Source organism: Aedes albopictus, chromosome 1 (assembly GCF_035046485.1).
Source record: "Aedes albopictus strain Foshan chromosome 1, AalbF5, whole genome shotgun sequence".
NCBI lineage: Eukaryota > Metazoa > Arthropoda > Insecta > Diptera > Culicidae > Aedes > Aedes albopictus.
Genome location: NC_085136.1, coordinates 229,027,751 through 229,045,620, shown reverse-complemented (window position 1 = coordinate 229,045,620; position 17,870 = coordinate 229,027,751). Strand labels below are relative to the sequence as shown.

General features: G+C 41.3%; 1 protein-coding gene across 1 annotated transcript in view; it reads right to left on the bottom strand.

Moving 5' to 3' along the window:
• Positions 1 to 336: 336 nt before the first annotated feature.
• LOC109429947 (homeobox protein Nkx-2.4) overlaps positions 337 to 17,870 on the bottom strand; it is a 241,495-nt gene continuing 223,961 nt past the window's right edge. Inside the window, exons 5-6 of the mRNA XM_029856898.2 lie at positions 9,276 to 9,362; positions 337 to 2,574 (exon numbers count right to left, since the gene is read on the bottom strand). Coding sequence (XP_029712758.1) covers positions 2,113 to 2,574; positions 9,276 to 9,362 — 549 coding nt within the window. The 3' untranslated portion in view covers positions 337 to 2,112. The remainder of the gene's footprint in view (positions 2,575 to 9,275; positions 9,363 to 17,870) is intronic.

Genomic DNA, 17,870 nt, shown 5'->3' with positions numbered 1-17,870 from the left:
CATAGGTGAATAGTTAACCTCGTGTGATGGCGAACTTTGTTCGATCGTAGAGTCAGGCGGAGTCCAACGTAAGGTCGATTTCCTGCCACAATGCCTCTCTGAATTTCTCTGCTGGCGTCGTTTTCGGCGGTGAGCCCAAGTACACGAATTCTTCTACCGCTTCGATTTCATCACCGTCGGATGAAATTCGGGGTGTCGGGCGCGGTGATTCCTCGCTGGAGCCCTTTGTCATCATGTACTTTGTTTTCGACACATTAATGACTACTCACCTAGCCCTTTCATAACTCTATTTTTTGGAATTTCTCAACTTATAAAAAAACGCGTGAACCATTTCAAATTTTCATATTGATATTTATTTCATTTCTTTTCGCCATTTTGTTTTAGTTACCACATTCTATATCTTTTTTTTTCAAATTTAATACAAACTTGGTCACCGCAAACGCTTTCTGCGCATTGAGGCGATTTCCATTAGTTAGTCGAGTGGTTTCTGCTCAACTGGATGATTTGCTGCAATGTGTTGCTGCTACCAATGATACCTGTCATGTATTTTCACTACTTTTATTACTTCTTATAGAATAATAATTAAATTAAATAACCTTCATACTTTGTTTTATTTAGCATACCTTTGTTGTTCGTTTGTGTTAAAATTTTCTGATACTTTGCTCGGACAAAAAAGCCTTATTTTTCTGCTATTCCTTTGTTTCTTTTTTTAATATCATGATTATTACACTTGCGTTTCGCTTATTTGCATATGCAGCAGTTTGTTGTTGAGTGACATAATCCGTTCGTTCTGATCCAAACTGGTCAGGTGTGAGCGTGTGTGTGTGTGTGTGGGTGTGTTGGTATGCATATTCACAGCTGAATGAGAAGGAATGCGGGGTGGGTGGGGTGATGATGAGATAAATATTCGATATTTAAAATATTTTCATTTGCTTTTTTCGCCGATTCACTTGCTGCGCAAAAAGAAAATCGTTTTTTTTTTGTGAATTGGTACCTATATGTACAAATGTGCTGCAGTGATCTGAGCCCGGACTTTTGTCCCGTCCCGAGTCATCTCGTTATTTTCGATTGCGCTAACCAATTCGATTTCTGGTTGATGGGGTCGAAATAATTTTGAATTTTGCGGCCATTGGATTTAATTGCATTATACATTTTGTCTTTCGCGGATTCCTGGTTTTGGGTTCGATGCCACTCTTTCGCTGTTGCGGAGCTGCACTGACGGTTGGGTTCAAAGCTATTTACACTTTAATTAAATTGAGATAATTTTTGTCGGTGCGCTGCTGTGCTGATTTCTTGATTGGTGTATGTACTCATTTTCATCGATGTCGTTTTTTTTGTGAATGTGAGTAGAATTAATTAAACATGATTGAATTTAAAAATTTTCAGATTATTGGTTTCAGTGTTATACTCTACGTATGTTCAAAAAGTGAATCCAACACTGATGTTAGGACATAATTTTTCAACGGAAACTCGGAACTAAACAAAAAAACAAGATACAATTTTATTGCAATTTTGTCGATGTACGCGGCCGGTTGGTGTTTGTCACAAGTGTTCTTCTCTCTTTTTTACACGATTAATAATCTGTAACAATTGTACTCAAAGTTCAAATCCATTGGTTTCCCTTCCATTAGTGGATCATCTTCGTAGTGTCCTATTTGCTACAACGGTGACACTGACTGGTGACCCATGGTCGTCGTCACAATATAGCGCCCAACGCAGATGCACTCGAAAACTTTGTCTTATTGGCTAATTATGTGTAAGTGTATATTTACAGTTTGATTACTTTTTCTTCTACTACTTTTTAGTAAGTATTTCGCTTCTCCCTCCCGCGGGAAAACCAAATCTACAGCTTAGCTAAAATATATATTAATTTAATATAAAATTAAGTAAAACGAGCTATCTCGAGGGCTAACAGTGGACACGGGCTGTCCTTAGCTCCTCGCAGGTTTTCAAGGAGAACAAAAGAACGATCGAACACCCTTTGTACGGACGCTTGGGAAGCAGTTTTGGTTTTATGGCTGACTTGTTCAAAACCCCGACAAAACCAAAACTACTTCTCGGCCAACGACCGCCTAAAACAAGCAGAGTAAAAACCTAACATATCACCTAATATTACCAGGCTCGGGTTTGCAGCGGCAGGTAGCTGCCGCACTGCTGCTGATGACTGTTGGCCATGAAGTTGTTCTGGTTCCGGTACGCCATGGCCAGGCTGTTGGACATGAGACTGTTATTGCACGGCTGCTGCAGCATCTGGCCGGTCACGTTGTGGCTGCCCTGGTACGACGACAGGAGCGTCGTGGTGGGCGTGTCCGGTGAGTGGGTTTGGTTGGAATCACTGGTTAGAACCACTGAAGAGCCGCCGCCTCCTCCACCTCCACCGCCACTCCCGCCACCACCGCTGGACGTTAGGGAATTATTGCTGCCGCTGATTTGTTGCTGCTGTTGGCCACCACCCTGCTGCTGTTGCTGTTGTTGCTGCTGTTGAGCAGAAGCGCTGGAATTAGAGCCGCCGGAACACGGCTTGCCATCTTTAACTAGTACTGGTACGGCCACACGTCGTGGTGAGCTGGCTGACTGGATGAAAAACGAGAACTGCATTAGTGGGTGTCCCATAGGGTGATGGGGTGGGTCAAGAAATCATTGATTCTTTTGCTCTCACTTGGTTGCGAAAGTGAAAAACAGAAGATTTCTTGAACTCCATTATTGATTATTCTTCATAGAGATTTTTTCAACATGTTGCTATGCAGGATGTATGGCAAATTATTAAAACAGATAAATAAAGGAAAATGGTGCGTCGACAGCTTGGAAGGAGCATCCAAAATAGCTCTTCTCCTCACTATAGACGGGCTGCACTTCATAAATAGGCTTGTGGAATGCAGCCAAACAAACTATCAAAAACCGCAGCCAGACATGTAAAATGCGAAAGTAAATACGTTTTTTATTACAGTTCTTTATGATCAGGCATCTCCAAATTGACTCCAGAATTCTCTGAGAATACATGTCTGCATGAATTAGTGCGGAAGTCGATATACGAAGAAACACTCGGCGACAACCGAGTGGTGACAATTGGTCGTAGGTCCCACGTGCTAGTTGCGGCGACATTTTTCGGTCGACATAGATGTGAAGCCCTACAGAGGTCCCGGATCTCGGATCACAATTTTGTAGTTTCAAAAATTCGGCCGAGATTATCCAATGCCATGAGCACAAGAAATAAAACAGGATAAGAGTGACCAACAGATCTCATCAGTTTATGGGCGTTTATCCATGTTACGGTGGCGACAATAACGTAAGAGCAAGTAGGTATCGCTAAGCGTAACTGTAGCTTTGATGAAGAGTGTCAACGAGTAACGAACGAAAACAATATCGCCAGGAATCGAATGCTAGTAGCCAGTACACTCAGCCAAATTACCTTAACATTTCCATAAGGCCCAACTTATGAAACGGCCTTTAAATAATTCATAATGATTCGGATGAATTTCATAAGGTCATTCTATGACGCAAAATCGTCTCACAGCTTGGCTTTTATTCATGTTTAGCAACATGGAATTCTCAAGCGTCGGTAGCCGTGTGGATAAATCACGGGCTAGGTGATCCCGACGTTCATGGATCGAATCCAGTCTGCATCATTTTATGATTTTTTGTTCTTTTCATAAGTCTATCTTATGAAATTTGTCATAGCAAGCTCGATCAATTTTCAAAAGGTATTCTTATGTCATCCATAAGAATTAGTTATAGCAAATTTTCATAAGGTATTTCGATGAATTTCGCTAGTTTTTTCCGCTGAGAATACTGGTTCAAAAAGGAGCGGTACTAGAGCAGATGAGAAACAAATTTTTTACAGCACGAAAAAAAGCCGGAAGGCACTGTGATTGCTTAAGCGCTGGTACGCATAGATCGGAGCGATATGCGGAGATTTTCTGCAAATGTCAATGGTGCGCGATACATGACTGCGCCTTTGCTCGCCATATGTAATGAAAGCCGTATAAATTTGCTGACAGACAAGAAAAACACTAATGGCAGTCAGATGGAAGGAAGGTCAGGGGAGCGGGCCTGGTGTGATGGATAAAGCACGTGACTACCACGCCGAGGACATGGGATCGAATCCCACTCCCTAAAAACTCACAAAATTTGAGTTCTTCCTTAAGGGCTGTTTGCAGATCAGAAGAAATTTCTCAGCCTATCTTGATGCATGGGAAATTCCTTGCCTGAATCGCTTAAGAAACCGGTTCTAATGACATGACCATCTAATGGTCATGTTGTTCTCTGGTTTTCTGAAAGAGCGAAAAAGAGAGCATTTCGACGTCGACGTGTGAGGAGGTCTATTCAACAACTTCAAACACATCCTCATCATCGACTACTTCGACATGGACTCCACTAGGACTGCCTCTGTTTATACACGCAATTCTGAATTACGTCTTGGTCGATCCATCCAAGAATTCAAACCAAATAGAGATCCGCGATCCGAACACTATTATTTTGATCCTGATCAGGGAGTGAAATTATCAGCAAATTGAGACGAAAAACGGCGTTTTTCGAGCAACCGATTTTTTCTGTTTTTACTTTTACTGTGAGAAATGTTTATCGATCGTTGCTGTTTGTCCCCGATCAAAGACAGCCGAAAACAGGAAATCTCTCTTTTCATTTTCGCTATCCAACTTTATCCGCCTGCAAAGTTATCGCGATAATTATCAGAAGGCAAATAACAAAAATTTGCCGCTAACGGGATTCGAACCTAGACCCTCCACAAAAATGTGTATGAGCACGCACCATAACCACTCGACCACACAAGCTGCTCGAGAGAGGATAGAAATTTTATACATAAAAGCTACAGCCGGTGACGACGAGACTACGGCAAGGCGAACAAAGAGCAGAAAGCAAACCAGTCAACTTTTCGTTGCAGATGATAATCGATTCTCGGCGCTGCGGAACGAGCGAAAACACATTCTCGGGAGAAACCCGGGTCTGAATTTATCGCACGTCTTTTTTCGCCGATAATGCGTGTGGGAGAGTTTTCTACTATCGCGATCGTGATCGATAATTTCATTCCCTGATCCTGATCCATCCAACGTTATGCACGTATTTATCAGCCAAATTCATTTCGCCGGAAAACCATGTTCTGGCATATTTTGCTAATGCTCATTTCTTTTCAATGAAAAGGTTTATACTGACAGGCTCATACATCTATGGGTTATCTAAATAAATGAGTACAATAACTGTCTAGTATTCGAGAACTCTATGCTTATACAGCTTCATGAAACTATGTGCTGTGAAGTGATGAGTCCAATGTCTGAGGACCTCGAAGATCTCTTTGAGTACTGTTAATCGGATGTACAAGCGTAAACAATCTAAAACTTCACGAGGCCCCCATGAAACGCCATTGATGCTCATTAGAAAGCCTTTTTAAAATAGTTCATTTATTTAAGGCTCAACGTTTAACGCTTATGGAGCCTATTTTCATGTTGTATTGGTTCAATACAGATTTATTCTTATGTACAAAATCTATGCAAGAAGCTAGAATTAGACAAATGTCATCGTGGCAGGTGACGTTGATTTGATTCGTTTTTATGTTAATTGATTTTAGTTCTACCGCTCGTTTTGTATGTAAGAGGTAACGGTAGCTCACGAGTGTAGCTAAGCAGGCTGACAGACGACCGCGGCAACAAGACGAAGGTAGTGGAAAATGTCGAATGTTCAAGTCTGTCTACAGTTGTCTTCACGTCTGCGAGTCTATTTGAGCTCGATTGCTTAATCTTTCGTGAAACTAGAACCGTTCTCGTAAAACACTATTTTCAAGATAACTAGTTCTTGATCTCCAAAACCAGTGAGCCGAATCGAAATCACGCTCTGGAACTCTCTATAATACCCCTGAAACCCCTTTGAAAACCGTGGAATGCTCCTGAAACCCACAGAAACATCACTGAAACGCCCCTGGACTAATTCTTCTTCTTCTTCTTCTTCTTCTTCTTCTTCTTCTTCTTCTTCTTCTTTGTAGCTCGATGTCCCCACTGGGACTTGGCCTGCTTCGCTTCAACTTAGTGTTCTTTGAGCACTTCCACAGTTGTTAATTGAAGTGCTTTCTTTGCCTGCCATTGCATGAATTTGTATATTGTGTGGCAAGTATACACTATGCCCAGGGAATCGAGAAAAATTTTCCGACCGGAACGGGAATCGAACCCGCCGTCTCCGGATTGGCGATCCATAGCCTTAACCACTAGGCTAACTAGAGACCCAAAACGCCCCTGGTACACTTCTGGAATCCCTTGAAAACCCCTTAAATTTCCTGTAACACCCCTGAAGCTCCTTGAAATGGCCTGGAACTCCCTTGAAATCCCCTGGTACACGCCCCTGAAACCTGTTGTAACGCCCTTGAAATGCCCTGATTAGCCCTGAAAACCCTAGATATGGCCTGGAACGCACCTGAATTCCCTTGAAAACCCTCAAAATCCACTCCCCTAAAGCTTCTTGAAAACGCCTGGAACGCCCCAGAAGCTATCTGAAACAACCTTGAAATCGCTTGAACGCAACCCTTGAAACCCCCTGAAACGCTCCTGAAATCCACGGAAAAACCCTTGAACGCCCCTGGAATAATTTGAAGACGCCTTATATCATCTGGAACACCGCTGACACCTTTGATACACCAATGAAATAATCTGGAACACCCTGAAACCGATTGAAGCCCCTTAAAAATCCCCTGAAACACCCTTAAAATCCCTTGAAATCCTCGGTAACGCACCCGAAGCCCCATGAAACACCCCTGATACTTCTGAAAAGCCCCTGGAACACCACTAGCTGTAGCGTCCCTGATACAACACGCAATCCCCTGGAACACACCTGAAACATCTTGAAATCCCCAGGAATGTTTCTGAAATCCCATGGAATACTACTGTATCCCCTAGTACGCTCCTGAAACTTCTTGAAACACCTCTGGTACCTGTTCTGGAACACCCATTAACAACGCCCTTGAAAATCAACAATTGGGAGAATTGGGGGTAATATGAACACCCTAAGAATTTGGCGTCATTTTCAATCGAAATATTTCAAAATCCTTGTTTTTACCATGTAATATCGTAGACAGTATTATATTCTAAGCATTCTAGAAGAAAAAATTGACACATTGTGCTTGATCGATCACCATTGCTTTACCTAGCAATAGCAATGGTGATCGATCAAGCGCAAGGTGTTAAGTTAAAGAGCGGTAAAATTCCGGAAGAGTTTTTCCACATCCCAACCGTTAACTGACTGTTAACTGCTGTGCGGGAAAACTCCATCCATCTGACAATCATTGTTCGTTAAAACAACACTGGACAAAAAATCGGCAATAATTGAGTTCCTGAGGAAGGTCCTAAATGTGAACGAAACGTCGGACAAGATTAAATAGCTGTATTTGTATTTTTCAAGACTGGAGAAGCCATTTTCAAGTTAAAATAGGCCGATTGGTCATCAGGATTGCAATTTAGCAGTAATGAAACTGGAAACGGATCTGTTGGTTTCACCTTTTTCAACAATTATTACCAAAAACTATTTTAACAATAAAACTAGCCTATGCTTTTAAGAGGGAAAAAATAATTATTTGAATATCAGCAGTTTCAGCGCCAAAAACTAGTTTTGACAATGATACTAGGAAGAACGACCTTATGTTCAAAAGAAGGAAAAATCCATGCTGAGGGTGACGGGTTCATTATTCAATTCCCGGTCGGTCCATGAACTTTTCGTAAGGGATCATCCATTAAGAACGTCATTGTACCAGTAAGCCCCTCGGTTGAAGAGCTAAACTAACGTCACAATGAACGAATGTCAGGAAAAGAGAAACGATTAGGTAAATGTCACCTTTTATTGAGGATTAACACAGTCAAATTGTGAAAATATCAGAGATTACGATTTTGCTAAAACAGTTATTGAATTTATTTGGAAAGCTGTTTAAACCGTAAGATATTTGGAATTATAATTGTTTCTAAACATTTCCTTTATAGGTAATAATTTGATAATAGAACTACAGATTTGTTCGTTGATTTACACGTTCGGACACTAAATTGTAAATAGTGGTAAATTAGGAAATACGTGAACTAATAAATATATTTTGTAGCTTGAGCTGTCCAGAATTACGAAAAATCGACTTTGCTTCAAGACTACCGAACTCCACGAACAGGTAGGGTAAGGGGGTTGTTTCGGAGAGGGGGGTTTGTGAAAGTGTGACAAGCAATATATTAGGTATAGGAAAAACCCATACGAGGGAAGGAGGAAGGGTCATGAATTCCCAATTTTAGCGTGACGTACTTGATGAATGCTCCCTGAAGGAAATTTCCTTGAATTGTTTGGTTATACGTGCCTGCCACGCGATATACACATGCAACATGGTGGAAGAGCTCATAGAACACTAAGCTGAGAAGCATGTTTTGTCCTGGTGGGGATGTAACGGCAAAAATAAGACCCAATGGCCATTCCGGCTAAAGACCTTCGACCCTGCATCACGAAAAATAGTGAGGGAAAATTGAACAATCGATTGGGGTAAATAAATATTTAAAAATTAGCTTGAATGTATAATTTCGATATATTCAACTGCATGTCAGCAAATTGAATGCAAATGGTATGTGCTTCGCTTTTGAAACTTCATATGTAAAGTTTGGAATGTACTAAAATTAATACATAGTGGAAAAAATGTACTAAAACAGGCGAAGTTTCTAATAATAATTTTATGTTGTTGAAGTTAAATATCTTTTTTGCCATTACGTTGTGAAAAAGTCAACTTTTCACTGAGCAAAACAGCATTTTTTCCATATCGTTTATTTGTAAGGCTCACTTGCTTAATTAAAAGCTCTACCGAGCCGATAACCATATTAACAAAATTTGTTACAAAAAATACTTTTTGAAAAAAAAATCAATAAAAGGTTCTTCGGGCAACATTCTTTTTCGGCAGTGAACCAGAATTTGAGCTCGAATTCGCAAACTGCTTCCGACGTTCCTTCGCTGTGTAATTTTCGATGGCCTATTTAATTGCGTAAGCAGCCTTTGTTATTTTAAAGTGGTGTAGTTAATTCTCAAGTCCAAGATCAGCTGAAGTATGATTTACGTTATTACAAAGAACCCAATTGTTAAAATATACAGAAATACGCTAAATGCTATGTAACACCACCCGGTTCATGGAAAGTAAGTAAGACGAAACGATTAAAGTTTAAAACACTGCGGATTCTTTTGAGAGAGGAATACATACTGCATTGCATTTGAATCATGTTGAAAAAAAAAAATCCCAAGAAAATAAGTTAAGCACCGATACTAACCTGATTATGCTGGTTCTGCTCTGCCATGGCTTTCTCCTTCGCTTGCCGTTTGCATTTGTATCGATGATTCTGAAACCATATCTTAACCTGCAAAGGAAAGGGAGAAAGAAAGAAGAAACCAAAGATAAAAAGTTGGATCACCGATGTCTTATGTGTGGTATGCTACAGACACATATTTATCAAGATTACGTAGTTTTTCTTTTCTGGTATAGCACAGTTATTGGGTGTGTCATCTTATTATGTCTGTCTGTATCATCTGGCCGTCGTCGTTTTGGGGTGCAAACAAAGAGCTTGGCTGATTTCAACTGGAGCGTTAAGGAACGCGGGCCACTGAACCAAAACGGAGCTCATGCTATTTGCCGGTGTATGTAGGTACAAAATTCAAGATGGCGTTACTCGGAGGGAAGAAGGAAACGTAAAAAAAAATCATAAGACAACTCAGTCACCATCAATTCCTACCTTCAGAGCAAAACAAGAAACCAAACGAACGAATCGTGGTCTTCGTTGCGGCATAAAGCGGTTCCTTTACCTTCTAGTTTACGAATGAGAGACACCCAGAATCGAGAATACCCTACACATAAACCAAGATGTGCGTTGTGCAGTGTACTGTAGGGCTATCGCGGTTGTAAGTCGAGGGAAAAGGAGAGCGCTCTTTTATAACTCCCTCTTGTTGACGCGCCCCATTGTGTGCGCAAGAGCTGTAAAGAGCCATCTTCAGACCTCTCTAAGAGGGTGGTGCCGGGCTAGGCCGGGAAGCCGTTCTCAAACTACTGTTGGTTTGGTTTTGGTTTGTGGAAGAAATGCTAATTTATTTTATTACTTTTTAAAAAGCTTCTCAGTGTATGGGAGATTAGAAATATTTTTTTCAATAAACAGGATTATTGCTTTTTTCAACCGTTTTTGATCTTAAAAGTACAATCGATTACCAAAAGCGAAACTATCAAAATAGTTTTACCCCTATGTAATAACATTTAACAATTGGGCCATTTTTCTTATTTTAATTTATTTTTTCGATTAGGTATGATTCGATGTAGGAAGCGAATTATGCTCATTGAAACTTGTTTGTTAAATCTACTTTTGATATAAAATGTTTCAAAAATTGGTTTCATTGGCTTGTTCTAAAAATCGATGAAAAATAAAAAAAAAAATGAGAAAAATAGTTAGAAGCATTAAACCGTCCTGGGCTACTTGGCAAATTCTGAGGCTTAAAGTTAGCTTTCTACAAAAAATGATAAAACAAATCAAAGGGTTAAGTTTTTGGAAAACTGAAATTAGATGACATTTAACATAGATCCGCGATGAATATTACTCTCAGTGTATTTTTTTCTTTAAGTCCTTCAAATATCCTTAAACATCTTCATAGGAATTAATCCAACAAACCGTTTTCGAGTTATAATTTTTCGAAGAAGAAAATAAAGATATTTTCATACTCTGGAGCTGACCTACTGATACGCCCAAAATACCAAAGTGGCCCGCAAACAAATACACCTGAAAGCCACTGTTTCGGTGATAGGCCCACCGACCCCAAGTTGATTTTTTTTCACTTCTTCTCATACACTGGTTGAACTTGGAACGTAAAGTCACATCTTTCACCAAAATGCTGCTTGGGCGCATTGCGCGCCTTTACCTTAGGCACCAAGGTGCAAAACTTTCACACAGAAACCTTCAAAGTGTTCTAATTTCATTAGTGAAGAGAGCACCCACCAACAACATAAGCGATGTGATGCGATGCGATGTGATCCCAACGCATGTGATCCTGCCGGTGCGGTGACTGGTGTTTCCGTTTGGAGCAAGTCTGGGCCCAGAGCGCTCCGTCCCATGTACGTGTGTGTATGTATGTGCGACGGTGTGAAGTGATTAGGCTGCTCTCTGACAATCATACTTTTGGGTTCAAGTAGACTGAAAATTCCATACGAGTGGATGGGAATGCTTGAGCTTGTTTCCTCGGCGGCACCTGGCGTCGTCGCCACCAGCTAGTCAGTTTAAGTTTGAGCTGGGGCAAAATGCTTTTTAGCGGTGGCATTTAAAGCGGGTTTATTGTTCACGGGAAAGTTCAAGTACAGAGAACTTTTTGTATATGTTCATCTTGCAAATTGACAGTTCAGGTAAGACGAACTTGGTGGTTTAGTGGCCACCGCTACTGATTCGTATCCTCCTGCTTTGTGCATACGATCTACTTCATCTACAGTCTATACTCTCTTTTCTACATATACATCTCATGTATAAACGTATGTTCAATAACCTTCGCTAGAACTAGAAACGGATGGAAAAAAAAATCCGTTTCCCATCCAACTTTCAGAGCACAGCTATCATATACCATTTACAGGGTATGCAACCAAGCGAACTATCCCGCTTCACAGTAATCTTCACACAATCTATCACTTTACACCTGGCATCCACGCACCAATGCGTGAACCTCCATGCCAAAAATAAACATTTTCCAACAACACTCCAAAAATAGCATGACCTTGTGCGGATGCAGATGACTAAACGGCCTGTTGGCAACAAGCGATTGCAATCATCATTTCCTTCCTCATCCCCACATTGACCTGCAACCTGCAAGATCATCAATACTCATACACTGAAGATGCATGTTGGTCTCAAGCATCTATCTCGTTGGTTCCTTGTGTAAGTTTAGCTGGCCTGGCGATACTGGAGTATCAACTACGGACGGTCAATTTTTTTTCTTATAAATTGGCAGTTCAGGTATCACAATAAAATACATCAGGTTCTTTAAGAACTTCAACTCCTGTATTTTAAGTATAATCTCAATTTAATTGCATAATTACAACAACCTGCATGAGCCAACAACTTGTAAAGAGCTTCACAAGTTCCTACCTCAGGCTTCCACAGGTCCGTCAGTTGACGACGAAAGCCTTCAACCAAGTGTTGTGTACTTAGCTTGGGTCAGTCTGGGCACTATTGTCCTTATGACTTCTGCTGGATTCTGGAGGTACGTTCCATGCGTCTAATCTCTTAGGAGATGCGGCTCCAACAGCGCCTATTCGACTATTCAGCATCTGAACATGAAATGGTGTATCGCGTCATCTATACCGAAAGTGGCAGTCCCACCAGCATGTTGTAGATAGTGCAACCCCGGAAAGAATAAAACATGAACGGCAAAATAAATCAATTCAATTGAGATTGCACATCGAACATTTCACGACTCTGGGTCGAAAATGGATTGAGACAATGCAATTATGACGGTAACTATGGCAACGGTGACCAGGGGTCGTTATAGGGGGAGCAATGGCTGGTTGCAGGGTTGTGTCAGAAGGTCCCAGGAGCGTTTCAGGAGGTCTCAAGGGGATGCTAAGGTAACGGGACGTTTCAGAGGATCTCAGGGGATTCCAGGACAGTTCCAGAGGATCACAGGGGCATTTCAGGGGGTTTCAGAAAGTGCCAGGAGATTTTAGTGTCATTTCAAGGGGTCATAGGGGCTTTTGTGATGGTACCGGGAGGTACCATACAATCTCAAGAGCTTGTCTCCCGTTTTTACTGAGAGACGGAGACGTATGACTGACAGCATTCGTAATTGTGCGAGAGACAAATCGTAGCACTTCACGACGCAGAAAATAACGCACAGTGCTTGAAACTGTGCGTGTCACTGTGCATTCGTTTGGTGATCTCAACAAACAGAAGAAACGCTTATTAGATGAATTAGAGAGCTTGTGATTTTGACAAAGTTGTTAGGCTTTTCAAGAGCTTACAAGTAATGGATAATTTGATTAGAAATTGCACCAATCCTGCGGAGAATCAAGCACAGTGCCAAGAATAGAGAGAGTGCATGCATACGACAGAGCGCGAGAAACAAGAGAAATACAGCGCACGGCAAAGTGTGAAATACACAACCGATTGCACGTACCGTCTAGGCATGGTACACTTATTACGTAACGCAAAAATTGACCATTTCAGACACCCTCTCTACCCCTACGTAACGCTTTTTGTATGAAAAGACTATTTTTTTTGTATGGATCGTAACGCAAAACTCGCCTAGCTCGAGTTTTGAGTCGCAAAGCTCGAGTTTTGAGTCGCACCCTATCTCTGCACACTTATTCAAGAATTACGAGTTCGGTAACTTTTCTTGCTGGGCCGGAACTGTATATCATAGAATTGACGACAAATCAGTGTTTTTGTTGAAAAATATAGCGAACGTCAGTAATGTTTGTTACATTTTATTGAGTTCGGTAATTTTAGCCACTTATTGCCCGGTAATACGCATGTTTTACTGTATAAGGGAAAAAGTCGGTAAAGGCAACTACCGACTTTCAGTAATCATTTCTCTTGTACTGAGATTTCGTCAATTTAAAATGAAAACAAACAACTGCTCTCACGAGCAGCTGTCGAACTTTCATTCACTAATACTTTTTCAGCAGCAGCGGCGGAATTAGTATCAACCGTATCAACGATGGTTTCCCAAAGCAGCAAGAGGCTCGATCTTTTTTCACGCCGTCAACTCTCAGGTAAGAAACGCAAGGTCCGCGGCGAATCGGTGGAATCGAGGTAACTTCTTGCCACCAACCGATGGACTTGGTGCGAATGGAGCGATGCATAGCCTGCTAGTGGTGTGCATGGACCCATTTCCATAGCCACCAAAGGTAGTTCTATATGACTAGATTAGCGAAGATGCTGCAAACTCGGCTGCGAGGCATCTCCGGTCTGACTCCAAGATGGTTTTTCGAACACACTTCTGGACCATCGCGGATCTAGTCTTTCGTAGTTGTTTTCGCAAATTCGTCACGGATCTTGTAAACACTCACTCAAGAGTTGAATAAGATTAAAAAGGCGAGCCTTTTGCCCGTGGAATTCATGGAATTTTGGCAATAATGAGGGATAATGAAGGAATTATGAAAATTGCGAGGGGCGGGCAACAATTTTGTAACTGAGGAACTCGGTAATCTGTTGTAAACAAACAATCAACTGGAAGTCGGTAAATTTCCTCAACATAAATTACTGACTACACTCAGTTATTATTTGACCGATGACCAACTTTTCAAATTACAGGCTTCTCGGTAAAGGAATGATTACCGAAATGTCAGCAGTTCAAAAACCCAGTAACATTTTACCGAAGTCGGTAATCTAAACTAGCTGTGTGGGTCTCAGAGGCGTTTCAGAAGCGTTTCAGAGAGTCTCAGGGACGTTTCAGTGAACCCTAAGAGGTTTCAGAGGGTCTCTGGGGCATTCCAGGAAATCCCAGGTGGTTTAAGGGAGGTACCTGAAGGTCTCATGGAATTTCAGGGGTTCTCTGGGGATTTCATACTATCCACACGCTCTTGAAATTTCCGTAATTCCTTTGAACTTTCACAGAACACCACTAAACTCCTAGGACTCCTTCAGATGAAAAATGAAATCCCTTGAAACCCCCTCAAAATGCCTTGACACCAATACCAGCATCAATCAAAACTCTCCGAAGACTGGCGGCATATATCACTTGATTGAGCCCAAGCTAGAAAGCATAAATTGTGGTGTCAATATCAAGCTTTGATCGTCATCGATGACGTATAACCCGACTAACCTAACCTAACATTGACCTGTTTTCATGTTAGCCACCAGACTTACCATGCCAGGGCCCGTGGCGCAATTGGCCACACGTTTGCTTCATAAGCAGATGGTCATGGGTACGATCCCAGCCCCGGTACTTTTGTCAGTAGCTGTTTTCCCCTGAGAGTAGCTTGACACTGACCCTTTTCTAAGCCCATGACTCAAACGGGCCCGGATACTTGGACATCGGCCAACGGCAAATCATAATGAACCCCCAATCGGACTGGAAAATGGAACAACCAACAGTCACACATCAACATCCTCGTGCTCATCATTCTACCATGGTAGGGCAGAAAGTGAAAGCAGCGCAACGGCAACCAGTTTGATATAGTAGAATTAGAATAGAATACATTTAGGCACTGTTCAAAGTGTAAGTACAGCTTCCAATTGGAATCGCTCACGCAGTGCCCGGACAAAAGAGCTCTAAATTAGGGTAAGTGATTAAAAAAACTCACCATGGACCCAACAGTCAGGACGATGTGGGCCCAACAGTGGGTGGCCCAACATTGGGTAAAGTCTGACCCGACATCTAATATTGACCTTATAGTCCAAGTTCAGCCGAAGTGTAATTTACGTTATGATTTAGAACGCAATTGGGTTGTTTAGTGAATAACATATTGCTATTTTCTATAGCCTAATCGAAAGAGCTCATTTTTCTGAGTGTAACGTGATTTTATTGGGTTCCAATACCTTTGTTTTGATGGTTAAATTAACAAAACAGTTTTAATTTTCGTGGATAGAATGACAGTTCAATCGATAAAGTGACAGTTCGACCCGAACAAAAAAATTCATACAAACTTTAAATGAATTTTAAAAATGGTTCCCGGACTCCAAAAATTATGATATTTTGGATTTTGACTAATTTTTGGGCGGAGAATCAGATTATGAAATAAACGGGATACCCCTAAAGAACCCAATTGTTAAAATACGCTGAAATAAGTACTCCATGTGCTGTAAAACATTACCCTGTTTAATTCGGCTACTTAGTTTTGCTATTTTCCACATTGCTTATTATGGTGTTTGGCCTAGTGTTTGGCCATTTGGCCGAAAGGTTCGTTTGGCCGAACGTCATCTAGCCGATAGAGTCGTTTGGCCGATTTATGATCAAATGAATTCAGAAGCGAGGTGATGCTCTATAGGGTATTAGTTTCCTTCTTAAGCATGTGGCTCCCATTTTCATCCTACGGAAAACAAAGGATTGAAGCGCTGTTTGTTGTGTTTCTTATTTTTGTATTTTTGTTTGAAGTGAGCACCCATGAAAACAAAAAGAACGGAATCAATCGGTGCCGTAATCGCTTGTTTTCGAATAGGATGAATAATGGGAGCGTGAGATTACTGATGGCACACATACCCTAGTTATTATGAAATGGACGATTTCGGAAAAGTAGCAAGCAGACGCGTTGCAGAAGGAATTGCAACCTAGTTTCACCATCGCATACTTCGATTTACTTATTTACTTATTAAATTCGTTGAATGTTTTAAAAACATTTCAATTTTTTCTAGTAAGCCCTTCAAGCGTAATCTGCGTGGGAACATCGCAAATGAATATCAAGCGCAACATTTAGGTACTGTTGCCCTTACGAATGTATTTACTTTCCGTTCCATTCCGCTTGTGCAGCATTCCTTTTTTTTTTAGTTCTCTTCATTTTAAGATTAAAAAGGTAATATTTTTTCAGCCTGTCTTGCTCACCACACACGTGAGGAGGTTTCGCAAGGCCGGCCGGCGGTAATGAGGATTAGTGGTTCACCAGAAGCGCGCAGGTAGAACGCTGCTGACGAGCATGTTGCTACCTTTGGCGGGTCGGCGCGGCGGTTGTTGTTATGGGAGAAATATAATTGCGGGTTGCTTTGTTCGACAAGTGCACCACCAACTGTTTTCACTCTTTTTTATAGGATTTTATGATGCGGGAATGCGAACGAACGTCAAAACACATTTGTTACGCCTAACCTCATTTTCAGGACAAAACCAGTAATAACTTCATCGTTCGTTGAAAGCCTGTAATTAAGCTATTATACGGCCACCATCATTATGATCGGTTCGATGGTGGTTCTTGGTACGAGGGCATTAATTGATATTAATCCCAACTTCCTTCCTATTCTCCTCCAGAGGGGGCGGATAGTGCCAGCCAAATGTTGTTCTTGGCTTGGAAACCGGTTTCCTTCTTGAACCCGTTCGTCGTTTGGTCTCTCGATTTTCTTACAGCATCTAGCGTACTAAAAATAGGTGCCCTCTAATCCGATAGGAAAATAATTGGTTGTCTATTTTGCTAACGGCTTAAGCTGAGAATATTTCAATGAACCCTGCCACATCGATGAATCGGGTAGAAGCGGCTTGGGCGTTGTTGGGTAGGAGGAAGCAGAACAGCCAAAAATTTTGCATTTTTCCTCAACAAGCTGTTCCGTCAGTAAACTGTTATTGTTTGTGTTTTAACTTTTTGCTCATTATTTTAAAGGATTATAAAACTGACTCGTAGCCATGGGAATGGCACGTTTGACTCTTTTTTCGGGGGAAATCTCACACCATCTCTGTGGTTCTGTTTTCGTACCAGTTAGAAAAGCCTTAAGTCACATCCGTCTCAAAGAATGGAATATCAATGAGATGTTGTTTTAGCACTTTGCTAACTCTGACAAAGTTTTTGGAATTTCCAATGACCAAAGTCCAGCCGAACAGTTTAGTGAGTCAAATTGCCATGCCTTGCTGTAATGGTCCAACTAACTGGCGGCGTGCCCCAACCATTCACCATTGTGAGGGCGTGTGGATAAAACTTTTCAATGTGTAAAACTATCAAGTGCACGCCAAGCCACTCTAGCTCTGTGTGTAGCAGAAGAGGGTCGGCTGAATCCCAACATACCCCTTCTCCAGCAGGTCTATTCATCGCTACATACAGAATCGTTGTTTAACAAAACATGTTTGGAAAACATATTCCAAAGCTCTCCGACTCCACTCCGGCGGGGAGCTGAAATTGTTTTTAATCCAATTTGATCTGCATTTTTGATTTAGAAAAATATGCTCTACTGAAATTACATCATCCGAAAAGGTCCCAAAATGGCAAT